The sequence below is a fragment of the Lissotriton vulgaris genome, chromosome 11 (assembly GCF_964263255.1).
Source record: "Lissotriton vulgaris chromosome 11, aLisVul1.2, whole genome shotgun sequence".
NCBI classification, from domain to species: domain Eukaryota; kingdom Metazoa; phylum Chordata; class Amphibia; order Caudata; family Salamandridae; genus Lissotriton; species Lissotriton vulgaris.
Window position 1 is genome coordinate 359,428,064 of NC_141699.1, and position 24,926 is coordinate 359,452,989.

At 43.1% G+C, this 24,926-nt stretch overlaps 1 protein-coding gene across 1 annotated transcript in view; it reads right to left on the reverse strand.

Moving 5' to 3' along the window:
- Nucleotides 1-14,271: 14,271 nt before the first annotated feature.
- ITPRIPL1 (ITPRIP like 1) overlaps nucleotides 14,272-24,926 on the reverse strand; it is a 62,726-nt gene continuing 52,071 nt past the window's right edge. Inside the window, exon 2 of the mRNA XM_086944752.1 lies at nucleotides 14,272-16,515. Coding sequence (XP_086800878.1) covers nucleotides 14,654-16,489 — 1,836 coding nt within the window. The 5' untranslated portion in view covers nucleotides 16,490-16,515 and the 3' untranslated portion in view covers nucleotides 14,272-14,653. The remainder of the gene's footprint in view (nucleotides 16,516-24,926) is intronic.

Genomic DNA, 24,926 nt, shown 5'->3' on the forward strand with positions numbered 1-24,926 from the left:
TACCAGCATACACAGGTTAGAAATTAACCCACCACAATATGTGCCTATCCCTAAGAAGATTCAGACATTTGTTGTGTTTGAAGTTATTTTGCTTCATTTATATTCTCCTTCTTCTTTGGGTCAGGACTGGCAACCTTAATTGAAAATATGAGCTTGTAGAACTTGGGCCTATCTTTCAGGAACTTGTACTTCTCTTGGTGGAGAGGTAGCTCATAATTGGATATTTATGTGAAGGGTACATTCAGTCTTTGATGATGTTCTTGGATATGTTTTGAATGGTGTTGCTAATACCGAGGACCCCTGTTAGTCCAGAGAGGCCTTTTCCTATCATGTAATGGAATACATCTGCAGCTAATGATATTCCACATTTCAGACGTTTGTAGTAGTGTAGTCCCATGTATCTGAAAAGAGTTGTGTAGTATCAACGTGCTTCATCAAGGGAAATCTGGTGGTAGCTGGTCTTCAGGTCTATCAGATTGTCAATTGTAGGGGTTTATTCGTCTACATATCTTCTTATTTGGCTTTGCCATTTGCACCTAAATGTGCATGTCCCTCATTGATTGGGAGTTAACCATTTGTGATACTCAAGGTGTTGACACGGATACTTTTTTGAGTACATCACGTTCTTCAAGTTTAGGTAGTGCTTCTTCCACTAATGGTCAGAGATCTAACGGGACCCTCTGATGTCTCAGGGCTTATGGACTTGTTGATGTGCAGTGATATTCGTTTTGTCTCCAAACATCTTAGTTCTATTTAGATATTGATATTTTCTCACTAAGTCTTTGACATTTGCTTCATGCACTTGTTTTGCAAAGGCTATTAGTTTAAGTGTTTCTGCTGTCCCACTACTTATGAGTGTGTCAGAACTAGTTTTGATGACAAAACCTTTGGCTGTTCTCCTCCTCATGTGAGAATGTTGTCATGAAGGTCTCTAGTACTAGAATTGTGTCCTTGCTTCCATAGGCTTGGTCATCAATTAAGTTGCAAAAATGGTGTTAGTTTCTGGAATTTGCGGAAGCACATGATATTGACAGAAGCCTCCATTTCTATTAGAACTGGGGGGATCGGTCAAGCATCCGGATGAAACAACTTTCACATAGATTTTTCTTTGTAAGTCATTTGTGAGCAAAATAACAAATATTTCCTTGTCTTCCTACTCGCCTTCAAGATAGGAGGGGAGGATGAACGAGAATCCGGTCTGCCCTTCGTGCTGGGGTGAGGGTTTTGAATTCATGTTAATTTTTTTGGGGGTGCGCTCCTGTTTTTCACCCGGCATACCCAAATGTATTGGTTGAATTTGCCTAATCTGCCACATATTTTGCCTTGTGTTGGGCACTGGGCTGCTGTGTGTGAATCTGATCCACAGGCAGCCACACATGCTGCACATACCGCTCTCAGATGAGTATTGTCTGGTCTCCCATGTGCAGCTTGACTGCCATGCATGATGGGTTCCATTTTTAGGTCTCAGCCTGCGATGGCTGCGCAGACATGTGCAGTCGAGCTGGCAAGATTTAATGATGTAGGGAGAGTTTCACTAGCGAGGTTAAGCCCCGCCCCTCTTCTCCATTGACTGGTATCCTAAACGGTGACCAGCCATTGGATAAGAGGTCCTAGTGACGTTCTTCTTTCTCGCTAAGCCCCTTCCTTTTCAGACTGGGCTCCTTGACTTACTGCTGTGGTAAAAGGTTTCTTATCTTCTTTATGGGGCCATCTGTTTCGTCCCATAAAGAAGATAATTAATCTTTTACCGCAGCAGAAAGTCATGCCAAGCCCGTCTGATAAGGACGGGGCTAAAAGAGAAATTTATTATGTTCTACTTCGCGCTCGGGGTCTGTCACTCGGCCACTCTTCCCAGTCGCTTATCCTGTGCCCCAGTCTCACAGACGAGCAGCACGCCCCCAGACAGCAGGCGGAATTAACACCTTTTTTTCTCCCTGGGGTTTGCGGGCATCTTTCCATGCTCCCCCCTAGGGCGCTGTGCAAGGCTATTACTTTCATGAGGCCTCGTCGGCTGATGTCAAGCTTTTAAACATGTACGTGCAGTCAATCTTCTAGAAAGCCCTGTTGTCGATTCACTTAAACCGAGACGGGTAAGGCCCGATCAAGGGATTCCTCTCGACATTTTGAAAAGAATGATTCAGCTGTGTACACACCTTCCATTTCCCGCAGCTGCTCCTCAGAGCGGCGGCTGCCACAGCTAGGCTTGTGTCAGTCCGACTTGAAATTCATTGGGGTTCCCGGTCATATTTAATGTTGAAGGTCCCTTCCACGGATTTATAGCAGATGAACTGGAAATCCCAATGGCCTTTCGGCAATTTCGTTCCGGTTAAAAAATGCTTTGACCAGCTGAACAGTAACTCAGCCAGCCCCAGCATTGAATACGTTTAGAGCCTGGCCCGAAAACAGTCCTCAGCAGATCGGTTCAGGGTCACAGAACCTTTCACCTAAGAGTCGACAGATCGAAACTGAACCTGGGTGCAAAGAGAACAAAATGAATTGACATTCAGACAGCTAGTTGTCAATTTTAGCAGAGTTGCCAAGTACTAAATTGTCAGGGAGTCTAAACTCCGACCGTTCCTCCGCTGGACATGATGGGCACTGGGCATGGATTTGCCAGGGAAGCTTGCGCTGCTGTAACAGAAGGTCCGATTTGCAGTTCTACACATAGATAGGGCGACCAGACATCCCGGAATTCCCTGGACAATCCTGGTCTTCGAAGGACTGTCCCGGTGTCTGGACGCTTTCCTTAATTCTAAACACATGTCCCTATTTTTTCAACAAAGGTCAGTTCACATTCTGCACAACATTTCATCAAAAGCCGCTCAGCAACCCTAATGTTCCAAGTAATCCTGACAGGGGGGTAGATTAAGGAGCCCACCTCCCAGGCAGCAGTTGTGAACCGCCATAGACTGAACTGTCATCTTCCAGTTTTGGCCTTTTAAACAGCGATAATTAGAAAAGAAAGCGGCTTAGGAGCCAGATTTGGGCTGCTTACATCTTCGGAGCTGGTGCTCAGATGATGAAATTGGGTTTCCGCGTCTAGGTCAGAGCGGGAACTTGCCAAGCCCGCTGGCTGAATCTGATGACCAGCATTCTCATTTTTGCACTCAGTTTATCGATTGCTGAAGGAGTCTCCGATGTACCGATAGCTACTCTGATGTGCGTGCAAGTCGCTGCTATGCCAGAGCAATGGACTGCTTGTGCATCATAACGACAAATGTAAGTCGTGCACAGACAGCTAGTTGCAACAGTGATATATATGTGTGTGTGTCTGCATGTCGGGGAGAATAGTTTAGCACATCATTTTATTTATTTATTTATTTGTCGAATTTATAATGCGTATAGCTGCCCCAGCAACGGGGGCATCCCAGCGCAAACCACAGACTCCAAGACAAGAACCAGAGAGCAGAAGATTATACAGGGAAAAGCCAGGTCTTTATGGCCTTCTGGAACGCAAGATGGTTCTGGATCACTCCGATGGAAACAGGAAGCGAGTTCCAGAGTTGCGCGGCCAGACTGCGAAAGGAACGGCCACCCACTCTGGCTTTCAAGACACGTCAGGTGCAAACCAGAGCTGAAGCGGCGGATCTCAAAGGACGCTGTGGCACGTAGAACTCTAGCAGCCCCACCAGCCCCACGGGGCCTGGAGATACAGGATCTTATGCGCCAAACAGAGCGCCTTAAATTGAATGCTCTTCTCCACCAGCAACCAGTGGAGTTTCCGAAGTACGTGGGAAACAGAGCATGATTTAGGAAGGGCCACCAGCATGCGGGCGGTTGCATTCTGTGCTCTTTGGAGACGCTTAACACTGGCCTTGTTCACACTCAGATATAGGCAATTCCCATAACCCAGTCTAGACAAAATTGTAGCCTAAAGAATGATTTGACAAACTTTTGGAGGAAAAAACCCAGCAGTGGTTTCAAGTCACCCAGAAGCCCAAAACAAGCCCCCTCCACTGCCTTAGATTGGGCGTCAAATATCAGGCCACCATCAAACCACATCCCAAGGTTTTTCACTGTCTCCTTGGGCACGGGGCGGGATTCAGGCAGTCTGGCCAACATTGCTCAGACCACAACCCCTGATCCTTCCCAAACAATAGGATCTCGGACTTGCTGGCGTCGAGCTGCAAACAGTTCAACGCCATCCAGTCCGCAATAGCTGAGAGGTGTTCTTTGAACTTGGTCAGATTGGTACACCTTTTTTTGGAAAACGCAATCACCAACTGGGTATCGTCAGCGTACGATACCAGTGACAAGCCCCTTCCCTTCGCCAACACGGCCAAAGGCCGGACGTAGATGTTGAACAGTAGGGGGCTTAACACTGAACCCTGCGGTACTCCCTGATGCAAGGCAAACTCTTGGGAGTGGAAAGGAGGCACATAATGGCTATTACATGTCTATAAACAGATCTCTCTGCTTTAAAGCTGCTTCTCTCTGCTTTGTGGCTTCAAGTCCCTGGTTGAGGTCAGTGTCCCGCACATTGCTGCTTTAAAATATCATGTTACCCGCTTCTAATTTTGGCAGGGTTGAAAGAGCCAAGTCGATATTTGAAAATGGTTGCAATCGAAATCAGAGGCACAGAATACCATGCTTTTTACTACAAAGGCAAAACATTAAAATGCAAGTAAACTGGAATGCTGGGCCGTTCGTGGAGCATATGTTTTGATAAAACATGAAACAAGTCATGTCTCGCCCCTTCATTCTTCCCTCACCCTCTCCCTTTCCACCCTCTTCCCTCACTCTCTATCTCTTGCCTCGCTCTTTGATCTCCTCTCTCCCGTGAGAGGGCAGGTGCAGGGGTGAGAGTCAGGGGCAGTCTTATTTAGCACATTAACCTTTTCCGGGCTGTGCACAGGGGTTCAGACACATTACAAATGGTCAGCTGTAATCATGTCAGCTCATTAACCTGCAGAGACCCCTCACTGCAAAACCATTTCAGAGCCAGTCCTTCATCGACCGGCTCAGCCGCGCCTACAGCCCTGCCCGTCCACACACACCCACAGGTCCAAGTAGACCTGCTTGGCCCCAGCACTGCCTGCCCCGCATACGTCACAGTCCTGCCTCTGCCTTCAAACCTGTCTATGCCTTCACCTCCACCTGCCCATATAGGCTTGATTGTCCCCAGCCCTGCCTGCCCCGTACGTCCACCCTGCCCTGCCTTCAGCTTTGCCTGTGTCTCCATCCCTGCCCGCCCCGTCTGTTCCTACTACAGCCCTCCCTGTCCACCCAAACCCGCCTGCCTGTAACCCTCCAGCACTCCGCCCTGTCTGTCTCTCATTCTCCCACTGCCCTCCTCGCTCCCACTGCCCGCCTGGCTCTAGTACTGCTTTCTCCGCCTGAGTTTTCATAACTGCTGTCCACCCAGAGCTGCCTGTCTCCTGCTATGTCTTTCCACCATTCCTGCCTGGCCACCAAGACCACCTGTTCTCGGTCTTGGCTGTTTAGCGCCCCCTGCTGGTTCTCTACTACTGATTAGACATCAGTTCAGCCCTTCATGCCCCAGGTCTGTGGTTTCCCGCACTCTGCCTATTTCCGGGATACGGCCTTTCCCTCCCCATCACCTGACCACCTAGGCCTTGCCTGAGTTCATGAACCCCAGCGCTGCTTGTACTTCAGCACCACATGCCCCACTGACCTACTTCCCCCAGCTCTGCCTGTCCCCTCTCCCAAGCGATGGGTCTGCCTGACCTCACCTGGCTCCTCGCCGGTGCCTGGCAGGGTGGGCATATTAAGGGCAGCCCAAACAGCAGAGTGTTCATGTGCCAACATATGCACATCTGTTTTTACATTCTGCTGTATTCAGGGAGTTGTAGTCTTTGGTCGTGTCAGTTTAGACAATCACACTAAAATGCCCAGTTGCACTAGAATGTAAAGAAAGCAGGCAGGAATGGAAGCTGGTGTGGTAAAAGCAGCCTTCCTGTTCATGTGCTTATTTGGGCTGTACTTTCTAGATACAATACAATAGGTACAACCTTAAGGTATAATACATTAATAGTAGTTATGCAATTACTTGCTCCTAATTATTAACATGTATTAATAATTCATTGTTTATTCCCTTTTTAAATGATAATGCCTATTTTATAATTATATTTTATTTTAACGATAAAAGAAACCTTTATATACTTTGAATGTTGAAATAATTTAACTAGTGTATGTGTGGCTCTGTCTGTGTGTGTGTGTGTGGCTGTGTGTGTGTGTGTGTGTGGCTCTGTGTGTGTGTGTGTGTGTGCCTGGCTCTGTGTGTGGCTCTGTGTGTGTGTGTGTGGCTCTGGGTGTGTGTGTGTGGCTGTGTGCGTGTATGTGTGGCTCTGTGGGTGTGTGTGTGGCTCTGTGTGTGTGGGGGGGTGGCTCTGTGAGTGTGTGGTTGTGTGTGTGTGTGGCTATGTGTGTGTGGCTCTCTGTGTGTGTGGCTCTGTGTGTGTGGCTCTGTCTGTGTGTGTGTGGCTCGGTGTGTGTGTGTGGCTCTGTGTGTGTATGTGTGGCTCTGTGTGTGTGGGGGGGCTCTGTGTGTGTGTGTGTGACTGTGTGTGTGTGTGGCTGTGTGTGTGTGGCTCTGTGTGTGTGTGGCTCTGTGTGTGTGTGTGGCTCTGTGTACGTGTCTCTGTGTGTGTGTGTGTGGCTCTGTGTGTGGGTGCAAATGCAATAGGTCTCGCATTTGCGAGAGATTAAGCTATTGGCATTGTAAATGACAATGCCATTTATTTATCTGTTTTCAAAACCAACACATACATAAAAATGTTGTCATTAACAATGCCAATAGCTCTAACTTTTGCAAAGGCGAGACCGTTGCATTGTAAATGCTTTTTCAAGGAAGAAGTGGTTTTGGGTTCTTCCATTTATCGACATTCAATTTGTGCTTGGCCCTATCTTCAGACAGTTTGTGTGATGCGCCAAGGGTCCAGAGTACGCATACAGACATATCAGGTTTCTGAAGTATGGTTTTGTGCATTACCATCTTATATCCGTGAATGATATGCACTGCTTCCAAATTACTCTCTGTCCATTTCTTGGCATGCTTTCCACAGCATCATGATGGAGCTTTGGTGCAATAAGGGTTCAGATTTTCATTGTCAGTGTAGCATTGCCAGAGGCAGGCCTGCCACAGAGCTTTGCCGTTTGTACCAGGCCTAAAGACAGCCACTAACACCAATAATCTGGTCCTGACTGGCTGGCCGTACACCCTTTTTACTTCTCAGATGCCACGCCCGGTCTGTGATGCTGCCAGGTAGCACACTATATGAAGCTCATAACTATACATCGACTTTATGGCAATAACAGTGGTTCGCATTATGCATAACTATGTATTGCTCCTCCGCCCAACACTTTAAGGAACAAACACAGCACCCTAGCAACCATGGAATTAGATTCCTTCGGCTGCATAGCAACCCAGCTGTCCAACATTGTCCTAATTTGAAAGTTTTTCCTTGACAGTTTCGTACCTTGCATCCTAATCTTTAAATAGGAAGGTAATTGTGGAGGTTTTGACTACAGAAGGTTGTAAAGTGTTGTGGTAATATAAGGCAGTATGAGTAGTATTGCTTCTGATTAAACTGGGGATTAGATGGCTATTTCAGTAATGGGTTCAGTGTATAATCTTCAATTTGATTGAATATTACGAATTTTAATCCTGCACGGCCATGCCAATGCAAGTAGCAATTTTTTCTATGGATAAACAAAGCAAAATATATAGGCAATGCCTGTGTGTGAACAATTATTTGCATTTGAAAATAGATGTTCAGGACTGGACTGCAGGGTGTCTGTGGTTCATGTGATTAAGAACAAACCTTTCACTGGTTAGGTTTCAAAACATTTTTATAAAATCTCACAAGTACCACAAGACTAAGTAGCCATTTAGAATAGGGAAGACTGGACTTCAATTAAAAGACGGAATTAGTAGCAAACTGACAAGTTCATGCAGCTGTAAAACAGCTGAGCAAGAATCACTAATGGCCTATGAAATATTGGATAAGAAAAGAGGAGAAAGCATCTTTTGAGTCATAAAAGTTGAAGTATGTGCAGAATGTATTTAGAAATGACAGAGATGAGGAAGACATGCTCAAATTTAATTTGGTACAAGATGACATAAATATATTTTAAATAGTTCAATTAAAGAAGCAGTTGAATAGCGTCAGTTAAAACAAGGCAAGTGAGAAACATTTGTCACCTGCAGAGGCTGAAGAGAGAAATTTAAGGAATGTTAAAGGTGGAAAGTGTCTGAAGAAAACTAAGCATTTAAATTAATTAAATAAGGTGGAAATGTGTTTCAGTATTTGAGAGAAGATGTCCTCTGCATCGGCGAAAGAACGAGTGTCCAGGGAGGCATGCAAATGAAAAGAGTTCCCAGTGGGACAAAGGAGTTTACATTGCATCCTGAGAAGGAGAACCAGTTTATTTAGGGATGGTAATCAAAACAGTGATTCATTAATACTAGATTTAAAAGAGGAGGATTACATATAGGAGGATTTATTGGCCGAATATGAGAAAGTAGGCGTAAAGGGTGAGCTGGAGGATGCACAGGGGGGAAGGTAAGTTTAATTCAAATCTGATCACACATCCCTGTAGCACAGATTGGTGGTCTGTGGTATACACTGGGGATTATTTGTATTAAAGAGAGGACTTGCTAACATTTAGGTAAGGATGCGAGCACCATTATGAGGGCAGACTGCATGAGATGTATTGGTGAGGCTAAGGTGTGCATTGCATCTAATCTGGATCCTGACTTAATTAGTTGTATGGTCAAAGTGCATTGATAAACAGAAAAGGAATTGTAAATGTAACTGAAACAGTGTCAAGACAAGTTATCAGATATAATTGAAGCCCACTGGTGCAAATTATGGACATTTTGAAAACACGTGCATACCTTTACAGCTTTGTATAAAGGTGAACATTTATTGAGGAGAATGTTTGGAAATAGCAGTGTTTTCATAAGGGCCTGAAGAAAGGGATGTTCTGCCGATCAGAGACAACAAATCCAGTTAGTTTCCTAACCAGAGGATCCGTCTGCGGGTTACAGGCAATGGTACATTTCCTGAAAGCGTAAAAAGCATTATAGGCAGCGGCACAAAAAGGCATGGTCAAATGCTAAACAATAGCTAAGGTAAGCATGGTTTTTCCTTCTTAAAGGCTACAGGCAAATTTTTTCAGAATTCATGGACATTGTCAGCATTCACTCAGCAATTCCACAGATCAGTTGTGGGCCTCTTTTGTTCTTCGCCGCCTCACTGTAGGGGCTGTATCGCCTACCGAGCTCTGCCACAATCAGGCTCCTGGTGCCAGGTCAACGTACAGGTAGGCCTTTCAGCTGCCGGCAGTACTCAACCAGCCCCCATTACGCCCACACCTTGCATACTTCTCTGATACTGAGCAAACTCTCACCCCTCCTATCTAGCACTGTGGCACTCTGCAGTATGTATAGGCTATAACAGGGCACCGGTGAATCGAGTCTGCTGTCATGAAGTTGTTCTCCACTGCACTTTTGCACAACCTCTCCACCAGGGTCGGGCTGGGAAAAAAAATGGGTCCGGACTCTAACTAAAAAGCACCCCCATTTACGAACCAGATAGCTACAAAAATGTGGCCCAGATTTGCAAATTAGCCAGTTTTGAACTTGTAAAGACACCCTGTAAAGGTATTTTGCAAGGTATGGGAGACTACATGCAGTAGTGGTGCTTGGGGCAGACACTGTTTGTGGTACTATCAGGGAAATCGACAACAATAACTGGCTCACCTGGCCATAAAACAGGCCTACAAACTGCTAAAATACACATTCCACACTCTGATCTGTCAGACCAGACCTTCGGGCATTGCCCAAATGCCCTATAGGCCAGTCCAACCCTGCTCTCTACCCCTGACCAAATCACGCCATTCGCTTTGGATTCCAGGCATTCGTGCACACAGTCCACCTTCTACTCCACAAGTCTTGGACAGACCAAGTAGTCCAGATCACTGCTTCAGTCCATCTTTGCCAGGAATTTCAGGTGGAAAAAAGAATATCTGCAGGTTCACAATGTCTTGCTGTATCGGTCTCACTGTGTCACTGCGTCCATATTGAAAGATCATTAAGGATTTAGGGACTCATTTAGATCCTGGTGGGTGGGTTCCTCCGTCACAAAAGTAACGGATATCCCGTAAGCCGAAATGTAAAACCCATGGACTATAATGGGATTTAAATTTCGTCGGACGGGATGTCCGTCACCGTTGTGACAGAGTAACCCGTCCGCCAAGATCTAAATCAGGTCCTTTGTGTCAGGCCAGCAGAGCCCTTTTAAAGCACAATCATATTGGTCACTGGTTTACTGGCACAGTGCATCATCCTTAGTTCCCTGTCTATTGCATTGGTTTGCAAATGGATGACTATTTGTGATCAAGAATCTGTATAAATCTCTAACGACATTAGATAACCTGCTATCACTGCGATTTAATAATGCTTTCTACCCATCCTAATGCAAGATCTCTCTAGTCCACTCAGGCACCATGTTTCCCTCAAACCCTCTGGTAACATGGCAAACCCATTTTTTAACTTGTGATGCATAATCCACTCCAGATTAAAATTTCTATTTGTAGACCATTACATGAGTGTATATTATTTCTCTAGTGCTCACCCTCCTGTTTGCACAGCGCACTTGCATTATTGTTCTTACTTTTTTGTGAATCCGTTGCTGAGCTACCTGTGCTGTAGTGTGACATGGTCTACAAGTTGATCAGCTATACCCTAATGTCACCACCAGTATACAAGAAGATAAGTAAGTAAGAGCATGTAGGTAAAATTATTATCAAAAGACTAATATCCTAGTGCTAGTACCCTTGACTGTAAAGCAGCCGAACATTTTCTGCTCAGTGTCTACCGACCCAGAAAAAGCAATGACTGGTCTATATATTTGTGAACTTATGCTATGTAAATCCTTTTGGTATGACCTTGCAGGGAAAATGCTTCCCTGACATAATGGAGTGGACCCAGCCATATATGGATTGTGGTTGTACTGCTGAATATTGACCTCGAGAATAGTGTGGGACAAAATATCGACAGATAAATGCATGCAGAAACTAAAGGGACGTATACACTTACTATTCCTAACCCCATATCTACGTACATTGAAGATATATGTTCAGCGTAGTAACATATATGTGAAGTTAGACTAACTTACCTGTCAATATTTTTTTCAATAATGTGTCCTCAATATTGTCTTATCAACATTCTGGTTTTGGAGTCGATATTTAAGGTGCACGCCCTGCGGGTAAGTTTATGCTGAAAATAAGTGATTTAAAAGTCTGTTTGAGAAGTTATTCTTTCATACAAGACCTCAGTTATATCGAGTGGAAGAGCTCTTTGAAATCTATATCTTATTAGGGGCTGGGCATATATCCAGATATACATCTAACTGCTTTCCCCATCTAAATCATAGATTCCTATTGCTGAAGCAGAGATTGGACTTCCCAACAAAGTGGGACAGGGGGTAATGGGGGGACACTTCTAAGTCGAATGAGATGTGACGCTGCAACACAGGACAAAAAGACACATTGCTCCACAAGCAATGAATTTATCCATTAATCACAAAAGAGATATTTCTTAAAGCCAATACTGCATGTATCTGAATTACACACAGAAAAAAGTATTACAATGTTTAACTGGCTTGACCACACCTGCTATTGCCTTTTTAGTTGCTAGGTTTTCACAGTGTCATGATTTTATATGTTTTTTAGTATTTTATCTGCTAAAAATGTTTGTTTTTATTAGTATTATATATTTATTTCTGTGTTGTTTATTTATATGGACTTGGAATCTAACAAACTATTATTTGATTGCGTTCTAGAGTTGACCTGGTATTGAGATTAAGGCTTTGAAGTTGCAGGCTCTCCAACTAACTTTTGCAGTTCTCCTCATTCGCCCAAAGTAAATGTTTAATTATTTGCCAAATTTGAGAGGACTAACCATGGGTAGTTAGTTTATGTGAACAATGTCCAAACTGCAAGTTTATTTGGAAGACTGCAGGTTACCTAAGAGAATTTCCTGGGTACTGATTTCTTTGTGGTAAGGATATGGTGCATGAGAGAATGTCTCTATCTTCCCCTTTATACATAAAGGGTTACAATCCAGATCATGCCACATTTTACTTCACCCCTTTCCTCTTCCTAAAAAGGGTCCCAACTCATGTGATACCATCAAGCCCAGATCATGAGGAAGGGAGTGCTGTACGAGGCGGGGAGCTATGTGTTCTGGGGAGCTGTGTGCTCTTGGGAGCTGACTCGGGGATGTATGTAGTTGCATTGTCTTATATTGCATTGTTTGAAGTGGATACACTAAGAACAGTTGCTAGCTCTATGCTGTGTTTTCTTAGTTGGTTCCATGGGAATTTACAGTACCCGGTATTATTTGCGTGTGCCTGTTGACTGCTAATGCCCTGTACCCAGCAGATCTTTCTCCCACAATTTAGAGGAGCTTCCTCTGTTGGTGAGGCTTATTCTTTCAAATCAGGGTCCTTGCACACACTGCAACGGAGAAGCTACATCTCATGCCCACCTGCTCCAAGACTACGGACAACTACCCTTCCAAGTTAGACTTCACTCAGAAGAATGGTAGAGCGGAAGAGGTAGAGTGGTAGAGGTTTGGTACCCAGCACCCAGCATCTAGAAATCTCTGCTACATGTCAGTGTCATTATTCGCTTCCGACTTTCAATGGAAGCTCCAATGATCCTCGTACTACTCTAAGATGTATACAAGGAATAGGAAATGTATTTGCAAGGGCCATTTAGCCAACAGGGCGATTGTCGGTGGCAAATTTCATTCTTGTAGTTCATTACATGCTGGAATACCACAGCATTTGATGAGTCAACTAAAGATGGTCCAAAATAACACACTCCAGATTAACACAAATGTCCCCAGAAGAATGCACACAACACCTGCATTGCTGGAGCTGCATTGGTATGACACATCACTCCTTATATGGTAAGTCTCCAATCCTAGTTGAAAACACAGAATCTTGTTTTATGAGCCCAGGAGGCATATGTGTGCCACCGACAATTTACCATAAAAAGTTCCTTTCACTGGAGGCGTTACAACAGATGTCAAGAGGCTTTTGCAGCGAAGCCATGGTTAGTTGTAATAAATTGCATAAAGAGGCTGATACGGTTCAAAAGCTCTTGCCTTTATAAAGAGGACTGAACTCTATTTTGAGACCATGTTTCCCGCCTTCATGGCATCTTTTTAGTGGAGGAGTGTCCGTAACTTGTGATGACCATGCGCAAGAAATTGACATGGAAAAGATTTGTATAAAACGGAACGGATCCGAGTCCCATCAGTGAGTAGCTAATGTATGGTGTAATGAAACCTCGGTCGAAGAGCATTAACCCTCATGTTTCTTCTGCACCTATACTCTGCCAGTGGTTACCCACAACCAGAATGGGTAGTGGTGTGATAGCAGATACTCATTGTGTTTACTGCTCATAACTGACATGGGGCAGATTTAGGGCTGTGGGCTGGAAGAGGCACTCACACCTCCCATGGGGCAACTTGGGATCACTGTAAGCAGGATTATGTCCCCAAAAATGTATTTTCCAAACTACTGATGACTAATTCTAAGTATTTCATGGAGGGCCTTCCTGTCTAGTTCATGACAGATTCAATTTCATTGGACAGCGTTCTGTGAATATTGTATCCAAGGCTGAGGCCTAACAAGCCAAACTGTGCCCAGACACATCTAGAGTTACCCGTTTGTGGGTCATCACCTTTTAAGAAGCATACACGCTCATCAAATTTCAACTTAGACCAGAGTGGTAATGATGCTCTAACCAAAGCAAGTTATTATTGTAATAGAATAAAATATGAAACATATATGGTGCGAATGGGCGCTAAGCTGCTCTCTCTAAGCAGGAGAAGGCTGAAGTGCTCTCAAACTCAGTCCTATTTCTGTAGCTTTGCAGCGCTAATTGTAGGCAATGTAATGTTCTCTCTTGTCATCCTGCCTCCTGCAGGGGGCATTCACTCATAGACTGCCGTGAGCTAAGACAGTCTATAAAGAGACGGGAAGCCCCCTGCACTCAGAGTCAGTCTGGATCATCAGTTTCAGAAATTGACAGTAAATATATACTTTAAAATCTATTAGAATATTTGTTTTTCAACATTTTCGTGCAAGAGTGCCCCTTCCCGCACCTGTATTTTCCTGTTCATATTTGCTCGCTCATTATATATTTGGGTGGAAAATGTACACCGCACCACTTTTAAAATTCACCAGCCGCCACTGTCGGATAAATAAGCCTGAGTCTTAGGTTGCAGAGAACAGGATCTTTAATGCATTTCAGATAAATGTATCTTTTTTTTTAATGATGCTCTGTAATTTAAATGGCTGCAGAATGTAGGAAAAAGGTCACGTCATAGGTCTGGGACATAAAGGAGTGCGTCACATCAGTATCTCATATTGCATATTGGTCAGAGGATAGGAAAGCCAGGTGTGTTGTCAGGACATCAAAACTGAAAACAGAGGGGCATATTTATGTCATGTGACAGGAAAGTCTGGAACACCGGCTAGATTGGGGATTGGGGGTACAAGGGCAAGATCTTGTCAGGGCATAGTTTGAGTAGGGGCACAATCAGGTTGTAGGACATGTAGGTTAGGGACACTGTTAGGTCTTGGAATTTGGACCTTAAAAGGCCATCAGATTATGCAATTGGAAAGTCAGATGCTGTCTGAGGTAAGTGCACAGTGAGGTCAAGAGTTGTGAACATCTGGGATGTTGGGAGGTCAAGGCATTGGGATGTTTCAGACTCTGTTGGTTCAGGGCTTTGGGAGGGTGGAGGCACAGTGAGTTCAGAGCACTGAGAGGCAGGGGCCACTGTTATATCAGGGCCCTGGAATGTCAGAGGGGGTGGTAGCTCAGTGCATTGGGACGTCAATAGTGCTGCTAGGTCATGGCACTGGGAGGTCATGGGCACAGGTGCATCAGAGGTCTGAGAGGTTAGGCTGGTAAGTGCACACACCATGCCTTCATACTCATGCTCGGCTTGACCATAGGCTTTGTGTTCCAACACCAAAGGGCGCAAAAGATTTTGGGCCTCTTTGCTCCTATATTCTCCAGGGACTGAAATCTCTCGAGGCAAAGAAGGGTTCCCAATGATGAAGTGGTAAAGGTGCTTCTCACTCAGGCCACGCCTTAGGAAGCGCATCACATCCTGTGTTCTCTGGGATATCCTATCTGCCCGCCAGGCATCAAGAGATCTTCTGGTGAGCAGGTGCATAAGAGCTGTTTTGAAGTGGTAAGATGTTAGGATGGCTTTGTCGGACATCTCTTTTTCCTCCTTTAGGTGGGCGAGGATACTGAGGCACTTCAGGTGACAACTGTTCTCTGGCAGGAAGCGCCTCATTAACCTCAGAAACTGGCGCTCATATACGGCAAAGGACTTCATCCAATAGATGCCAGATGTATCTACTCGCTCGGACACCTGCCTCACCAGGAAGATGCAAGAGTCACCACAGCGCACTGCAGGTATCAAGTTAATATGTAACACCCTACTAGATTTGTATTCCAGCCGCAGCTTGCATGTGTTAGCGGGCACCAGAATGAGCTTGAAGTCATACTTATAAGAAATAAGTCCCCATGCCTTGTCTATCAAGACTTGAAACCAGGTGTGGACTTTCTGTGTGTCCAGGCGGGCATCTGTGCAAAGTAGAGTGTCAAGTGGCACACCATGTCGGCTATGATAAACCCTCCCCCTAGGGTGCAGTTGACACGGTGCCTCACCACATGTGCATGGACACTGGGATTCAAGTATGATTTCACACATGCCACATCTATCAATAGCATTCTGCCAGGGCATGGTATTTGCTCGGAATGTATAACCGTGTGGAGGCTGGAATGGTACTAGAACATCAAAGGTGGCCTGTTTACTCCTGCCCCAACCTTCAAAGGTGCTGCCAATGCCCAGCCCATTTTCCAACAACAGCCCACCCTTTTTGCGGCACAGGATCCGGCAAGCTTCCAGCAGCTTGTCTGTGAATCCCTCCACAAAGTCACAACCACTCGCCAGATCGTGAACTCCATGCTGTATGTGTCTCTCATACAGGGCATCCAAGGCATCCTGGCCAGGCATACAGCCAGGCCAGAGTAGTGTGGATGGGAGAACCATGTCTAAGTCATAGTCTTCCTCCTCGCTCTGCCCTGGATTCAACATGGCATCCCGCTGCAATTGATGCCACCACAGCTCAACAAGAAGGAATGTTGCAAAGAGTCCAAGGTTCCACAAACCACAGCCCCAATCAACCTCTTGTGTCTTTACGTCACTCCAGGCAACCTCCTGCTGCTGCTCCCGCTGCTCCCGCCATCGCTCCTCCAGGCAGTGCCACTCAAACTCCTGGTCCAGCTTGTGCCTCCGCAGCCGCAGCAACTTCTGTTGTTCAGAGCGGGCTATGGTGTGTGGTTTGGCCCTGTCGTGGAAAAGTGGAGGGCCTGTCATGTGATGCAGCAAGACGACAAGGAAGTACACACCGAGCAAGGCCATGATGGTGATGTGGATATCTGTTGAGGCTGGAGGAAGGAGAATGTAATAGTCAAACTAATGAGGAATAGCTCTGGAAAGACGTATAGTAATAAGGGTACAGGCATCTGGTTTCACACACTGCTCCTTCTGCATCTCCTGCCTTTATACATCATGCGTTATTCAGTTAAGACATAGCATTCATCTACAAATCTGGATGAAGACAGTGCAAGTAGATGCAAAGCAAAAAATCACTTCATTGTATGGATAGGACCTTTATTCCTAATCAAAAGCAGTTAAACAAAAGCAGTAAGTAGTTACCAAAACAGCTAAGATGCTCTGTTGTAAATCATGAGGAGCCTCATTCTTATTAAAATTTACACTTGGGTACACAAAATATCAAATGTGCATACAGAAATCCCCAATTCTGAATCACATTATCAATTAAGGCACACTTTTACATGAAGAAAGTGAATTTCTAAATGCAGATATTTTGCCACTATAGAGAAATTTCTCCATTTGCAAATGTGATTGTATATACAAGGTTGGCAATATTCCTGGGCGTGTCCACCAGTAGAAGTTGTTGATCACCAAAATTTTTAGAGCAAGGTTGGTGGTTTCGATGATAGGTATATAGGCGCTGTAGGGATATTCACTCTAGGTTATTTCAATGTGGACAATATTTATTCATAACGGTGCTATAGGGATGGGGAGAACCACCCGCCTGTCTAAACCTCTGTGGTAAAACCAATCAGAACAAGACAACAATTATACCCTAGCACACGCAATTTTCATGAAAAACGTCTTTTCAGAGATTAGTAAAAATACACAACAATGTGGGTCAATTGTGTCAACTCTCTCTTCTTTTAATCAAACTTCCTGATGTTAAGCGTTCTTGTTTCACAAGCCAACAAGTGTTTCGTCGCCTCTTACAAATTAGTACATGCAACTTGTTCATGGCTAGGTTTACTGTGTTTTTATCTAGGAACCTAACTCAATATTTCTATTTTATGCCTTTGTGCGGTTATAATCAATAATATCCCTATAAAGGCATAGGAATCAAATCCATATTAAGTTGTAGCCCATGCAGTCACATTAAGCAAAGATACTTCCCCGGACTCCTAGAAAGCACAACGAGTTCTCTAAACAAACCAAACCTCCAGCAACCTGGGAAATCCCCGTTTGCTTTTGTTTTGATTTCATCCTAGAACTCCTGCGAAGCACTGCAAGAACGGCCAGTTCTTAGGGACATTTTTATTGACATCTTATGTCCAAACCTTACGTCAAACCCGGCACCTTTCAGGTATAAATATACCAACGTTGCCTTAAGCAAACACACAGTGGTGGTTTTGGAGCAGAGCATCTATCTACTTGCCTGAGGGCCCAGCTGATGCGAGAGCCCATGGACGCTGCCCCTCCCTCTTGACTCGCTGAGAAAGACAATGTATTTTTCTCCAGCCGAGAAAATCCTGCTCCGGTGTTTCCAGCCTACCCTTGCGGGTTGCTGGAATATCGAGTCCTGACAGAGAGATACCGGACCTCCTACATTCTATTACACACGTACGGAACTGACTAAACCCTTAAAGAGAATTCTTGATTCAGATTCTTGGCAAAACCAACTTAACTTAAACTGCTACTTACTTACTCCTTCCCACGTATTAGGCTTAGGTCAGGTACACCGGGGTAGGCGTATTTAGAAGCACCAGTTGAGTACGTTAGTCATTGTATATATATGTATGTATAGATTTTATCCATTTTAAGTATCTTATGGCTAAGAAACCATATCAATGCTTTTACAGTATTATTTCATAATACTCCTTTTACTGTATGCACTTTACTTTGCATTAAGTATTGCAATTATGGTAATTCATTTCTCTTGCATGAGAAAGAAGACTGTTCAATAAATTACACCTTTTATTGAAAACGCCTGTCTCTCTTTTCTCTGCACTCTGGTGAAACTAAGTACGCACAATTGACTGAGTGAAATAGCTGTCTATTGTTTTCACACAACTCTAGAGATACACTCTTATTCTGAGGGAGCAAAGTTGTCATGTTATATGGTTTAACCAACAAAGAATAGCAAGGGGTCAAGTATTATGCATTCCAAATTTCATTACTAGAAAAGGGGAACCTCATTCCTATCATACAACAAGCATTTACAATGCAATAGGTCTCGCAGCATTAAAGTTTGAGTTACTGGCATTGTAAATGACAATGCTTTGGCATAACATGTATGAGCCATGTCTATGCTGTTAATCTAATCCCTACTAACATTTGGTGCATATTTGTGTATTCTGTATTTAAATCCATAAACCCCGCTATTAGGGAGGATATTAGCTTGCCAAGGAGAGCTTGTGCAGCACAGAAGGACTCAAGGCTATACATGTGAGCAGTGTTTAGGTTCACTGCTTTTAAAATAGGCACCAGGGGCCTCTGAGTCTCCCATATGCTAGATATAATCATTGGTCTTGGACTCAAGGGGGTGGGGGGGGGGGGGGCCTAGCGGATGTGGGGCTTCCTGTGATTGGCAGAGACCTGCTTTACACTCCTGCAGCTGCATTAACTAAATAGCTGTCAATTGGCCCCAAGTCAGCAGAAACTCTGCACACCAGTCCTGGTTTTCTAACCAGCAGCACTTTGACTTCTGGGAGTTATAGTTGTGCTTTGGCCGCTGCTGAGCCTACCCTGATTCAGCATCAAGGTGCTCTAGGATAAAAAGGGAGAACTCGGTCTTGTCCTTTGAAGATATGCCCCTGCATGTGAAATTCAGATTAAAACCCATCTCTCGGATGCGTAAGAAAGAGATGTAGCTGACTGCATGAAATATTTTTATTATAGCCCATGGTAGGCCAGTACTGTCCGGTACTGAGTACCGGCACTTTTCTAATTTGAGAGGGAGAGTCCCTCACTTATGAAGAAAAAGTCATATTTTTCATTGGAGAGTACCGGCACTTCTCAGAAACAAGCAGGCACTCTGAAACAGGGTACCTGCACTTCGATTTTTCCATTTCAAGCACTGCCCATGGCCCAGTGCTTACTGTTATGGAGTGCGCTCTAAATACATCACCACTTAATAAAATCATATTACGAAACAGCAGAGGCGCAGAGGGAGAGCACATCTGTCACTGAGCGGTGAAGGTTGTGTCACATAAATGGAAGGATACACTAAATATAAAATCAGCTAGAATGCGCTCAGCCTCAAGGGGTGGATGCCAGAAACAGAATCCTATATAACTAGCAGGATAGGCCAATAGTTCCACCCGGGAAGGGGGGCGGGAGCAGTCACAAACAGTCAAGCGGTTCTACAACTCTGACTTGTCCCTCTGCCCAGCCGGGGAGAAGCTAAACCTATGTTTTTGATGCACCTGCTAATTTACCGGGTTTACACCATAATACATTTCTTCCTGGACCATAAACAACATGGAGTTATTACTGAGTTTTGGAGTACTTTTTACATTGACCATGGCAGGATGAAGGGCTTGGTTGACTGTGCTCAGAGTCGAACGTACACAAATATGTCGGCAAAATTCTCGCACATACTAGCTATATAGGATAATTGCATCCCTGTGCATTCGTCAGTAAGTATCGCCTTCCATGGCCTCTATCAGATGATTTTCCTTAGCTTTCCTTTTGCAAATCACTGCATGAGGTTTGTTTATTAAAAGGTTTCTGCGTTCCTCCGAGCACTCATTCAATATCAAAAAGTCTTTATACAGTTTTCACTATTCCATTTAATGTCCAATCTTCATTCAAATTCAAATCCAGTTAACATCAATGATAATTCGCAGCCAACACGTGTTTCGTCAAGTCCGTGTAGGACAGATTGACTTCTTCAGGGCTGCAACCCAAATATTTACAATAAGTCATAGTTTACAAAAATCATAATTACAGAGCAATACATGTTCTACACTTTCAGCGTAAAAAGGAAGAGCAATTGAAAATTATTATTCAGCCTTAGCCATGATCTAATATAAGGTTGCAAGTATTTACAAACTTAATTTAACAAAAGAAGGAGCATGTATACCAAAATCGTGCTCTTAGCATACTGTAGCATAAACCATTTTCATTTCAAAGAATAACAGACTCTAATTTTATATGAGTCAAGAGTATAGGGCTGTGGTCACCGATAACACCCATAGGTGCCAGGTTCGCGATCCTGTGATAATATAAATCACTAACTCACCTATTTTATGATAGATATGTCGGATTATTGGTGACATCAAGTAGTTCTATGTAATAGATTCAGAACTGCGTCCTCTACAGTCCTGTGGTTTGCGTCGTATATACCAATTCCTATAAGTAAATCAATAGTGCTGTCAATACTAAATATTCACTGCTTGACAGCACCATTAGTAACACACACCAGTCTAGTGTCATTATGTAAAATATAAATCAACCAGTAATTTAAACTCACCAATTGTGAAGTAATTTTCACCTTACAAATTGTCGTGCGCGATAAGGTAATTAAGTTTCCCTGTAATCCTCTGCTTCAAGTAATGTAACATCCAAGTACGGGTATAAATCGTATAAGCTCCTAAAATGAATTAACATCGCTGTCAGTAATCTTTGTTGGAAGCATGACAGCATTATAGTAATATCCCATAAAGCCACAACAGTCGGTAAACAGGTACGATATGCAGGTCTCACCTTTCATGTTTAGTATTGGTGTGTACCCTTAAGTTTTATCTCTAATTGTTTCTTCAATCGCGAGTGTCCTCCACACGAGTCCTTGTCTAAAATAAAGAGGTACACTTATGAGTTCTATAACTTAACTATTGTGGTCCATAAAGCATAAAACTGATCCCTGCACTCACCCGTAGTAATCCGACTTTGGCGTTCAGCACGGGCGCCATCTTGAAATGTCTTTTTATAGTTAACCGCCAACCCCGTGGATATACTATAAACTCAGGGTTTGCCGGCACTCCATCTTTGAATGGGTATATTTAAAGGCTATAGATCCGTATTCAAGATATTATCTTATATTAAAGTGATGTTAGTGTCGATACCTAATGAGATATTAACGCTGTATATTTGTACGACCTTTCCCACATATTTAAATTCAAATCGTAATTTATAATTTATTAGTGGACCCTCGTTGTCGTTAATAATCGTTTGTTGTGATTTACAACAGAGATTGTAGACGAATTAGATGTACGTTATCTGCAGAAAGCAGAGGACACATTGAATTTAAGTTGTCTGCTACTTCCGATATTTACTCACGCTTACTTCTATATATCGGACGATGATCATAATGACGGAATATTCGTTTCAAGTACCTTTTATAATATTGGTCCAAGTTACTAAACAGACTCTTGTATTAATTCCTCTCATTTCATCTCACTCGAGATTGAAAGCGGTGGAATGTGGCCTCAATGTCGACCATGAGTTTGAGTTTTACCTAGGAAACTGAAATAACATAAAAGGTACTAGTGTGAAGCTTATATAGAACAAGTTTGGTGCCAATTTTGTTTCATCCCAACACAGAAAACTCTACAGAATGAGAAAGTATTTTGATGTATTAAGTTAGCACATATTTATGACTTGTATATATGGATGTTAGAGCTCAAGGGACAATGAAATGGTAATTAATATTGAACCCACTACCTCTCTGGATTGTTTTTATGCAATGAACACGACAATATGACAAAAACGATAACATAGCAATAGGAAATGGACTGTGGTTAACCTGAGGACCCCTCCGGTCTCCAGGTTCTCGAGTGAGATGAAATGAGAGGAATTAATACAAGAGTCTGTTTAGTAACTTGGACCAATATTATAAAAGGTACTTGAAACGAATATTCCGTCATTATGATCATCGTCCGATATATAGAAGTAAGCGTGAGTAAATATCGGAAGTAGCAGACAACTTAAATTCAATGTGTCCTCTGCTTTCTGCAGATAACGTACATCTAATTCGTCTACAATCTCTGTTGTAAATCACAACAAACGATTATTAACGACAACGAGGGTCCACTAATAAATTATAAATTACGATTTGAATTTAAATATGTGGGAAAGGTCGTACAAATATACAGCGTTAATATCCCATTAGGTATCGACACTAACATCACTTTAATATAAGATAATATCTTGAATACGGATCTATAGCCTTTAAATATACCCATTCAAAGATGGAGTGCCGGCAAACCCTGAGTTTATAGTATATCCACGGGGTTGGCGGTTAACTATAAAAAGACATTTCAAGATGGCGCCCGTGCTGAACGCCAAAGTCGGATTACTACGGACATACATAACGGTGAGTGCAGGGATCAGTTTTATGCTTTATGGACCACAATAGTTAAGTTATAGAACTCATAAGTGTACCTCTTTATTTTAGACACGGACTCGTGTGGAGGACACTCGCGATTGAAGAAACAATTAGAGATAAAACTTAAGGGTACACACCAATACTAAACGTGAAAGGTGAGACCTGCATATCGTACCTGTTTACCGACTGGTGTGGCTTTATGGGATATTACTATAATGCTGTCATGCTTCCAACAAAGATTACTGACAGCGATGTTAATTCATTTTAGGAGCTTATACGATTTATACCCGTACTTGGATGTTACATTACTTGAAGCAGAGGATTACAGGGAAACTTAATTACCTTATCGCGCACGACAATTTGTAAGGGGAAAATTACTTCACAATTGGTGAGTTTAAATTACTGGTTGATTTATATTTTACATAATGACACTAGACTGGTGTGTGTTACTAATGGTGCTGTCAAGCAGTGAATATTTAGTATTGACAGCACTATTGATTTACTTATAGGAATTGGTATATACGACGCAAACCACAGGACTGTAGAGGACGCAGTTCTGAATCTATTACATAGAACTACTTGATGTCACCAATAATCCGACATATCTATCATAAAATAGGTGAGTTAGTGATTTATATTATCACAGGATCGCGAACCTGGCACCTATGGGTGTTATCGGTGACCACAGCCCTATACTCTTGACTCATATAAAATTAGAGTCTGTTATTCTTTGAAATGAAAATGGTTTATGCTACAGTATGCTAAGAGCACGATTTTGGTATACATGCTCCTTCTTTTGTTAAATTAAGTTTGTAAATACTTGCAACCTTATATTAGATCATGGCTAAGGCTGAATAATAATTTTCAATTGCTCTTCCTTTTTACGCTGAAAGTGTAGAACATCTATTGCTCTGTAATTATGATTTCTGTAAACTATGACTTATTGTAAATATTTGGGTTGCAGCCCTGAAGAAGTCAATCTGTCCTACACGGACTTGACGAAACACGTGTTGGCTGCGAATTATCATTGATGTGAACTGGATTTGAATTTGAATGAAGATTGGACATTAAATGGAATAGTGAAAACTGTATAAAGACTTTTTGATATTGAATGAGTGCTCGGAGGAACGCAGAAACTGTTTGGACCATTGGTTTGTCTTGGAGGCTGTGGTAACCAGCCCCCATCTCTTCCTGAGCACCACGTTTATAATTTTTTTGGATTACTTATGCCTGGACTTTTGCTGTGCGCTCTTATTAGCCGTTACCATTGTTTGTTGTTTATTAAAAGGGTTTAGAAACAAAATCAAGACTACAATTACCAGAATGCACTAGCGTTACACCTGATACCTCAGTACTGTACACATGCCATCCCAGTGACTAGAGACATCCTCTCACTCCCCTCTCTTCACCCCCCTCTCTCTCCTAACTTTTAATATTCACTTACCACTTAATTTTATCTCTCTGTTTCTTTGCCCCCTTAGCTCTGTTGAATGCATTATCATACTGTAACTCTATTTCGCTTAATTGTTAATTTTATCTCATTATGTTCACCATCCTTGTAAAGCGCTCTAATACTCTTGGGTCCAGTAGCGCTATATAAAACCTTTGAAACTAAATAAAAATAAATAAAATAAAAGTTTCCCTTTATTCAGCATACATGACTACACGTGAACAAAGAAAAGAAAAAAAAATGCCCCAGTCCTCCGGGCTTTCTTTTACACGTCCTTGTTTTCAGATGTGCTAGTAACAAACTGTACGTCTGCATGAAATTATTGATACTTAAAGCATCATATCAGAATGTAATTCTATTCGGTATCAAATGCTTAGTATAAAATGCACACAGCTCTGGGGCGCATCGCTTGCCTTTTATAGCTCATCCAAACAGTAGTTGTGTCATTTTCTGCCTCTTTTGCCTACTCAATCTAAAAATATTGGCACGTGGCCTTCCTCATCTGGAGCCTTTCAGCGTCTTCACAAACATGACTGTCCCATTACACCATTTAGGGCCGCACAGCTGTGCCCTTCAGCAGGCAGCAAAAAATACAAGCGTGGAGGGGGATTGCACAGAACGGAAGAGACGTCCTCGGAATGCTTCTGATTACACCTAATTGTTTCAAAGAAAATAGAAACTCAAAACCGGCATTCAACTTCAATATTTTACATGATGTGTGATGACAAACCGCGGAGAACCAC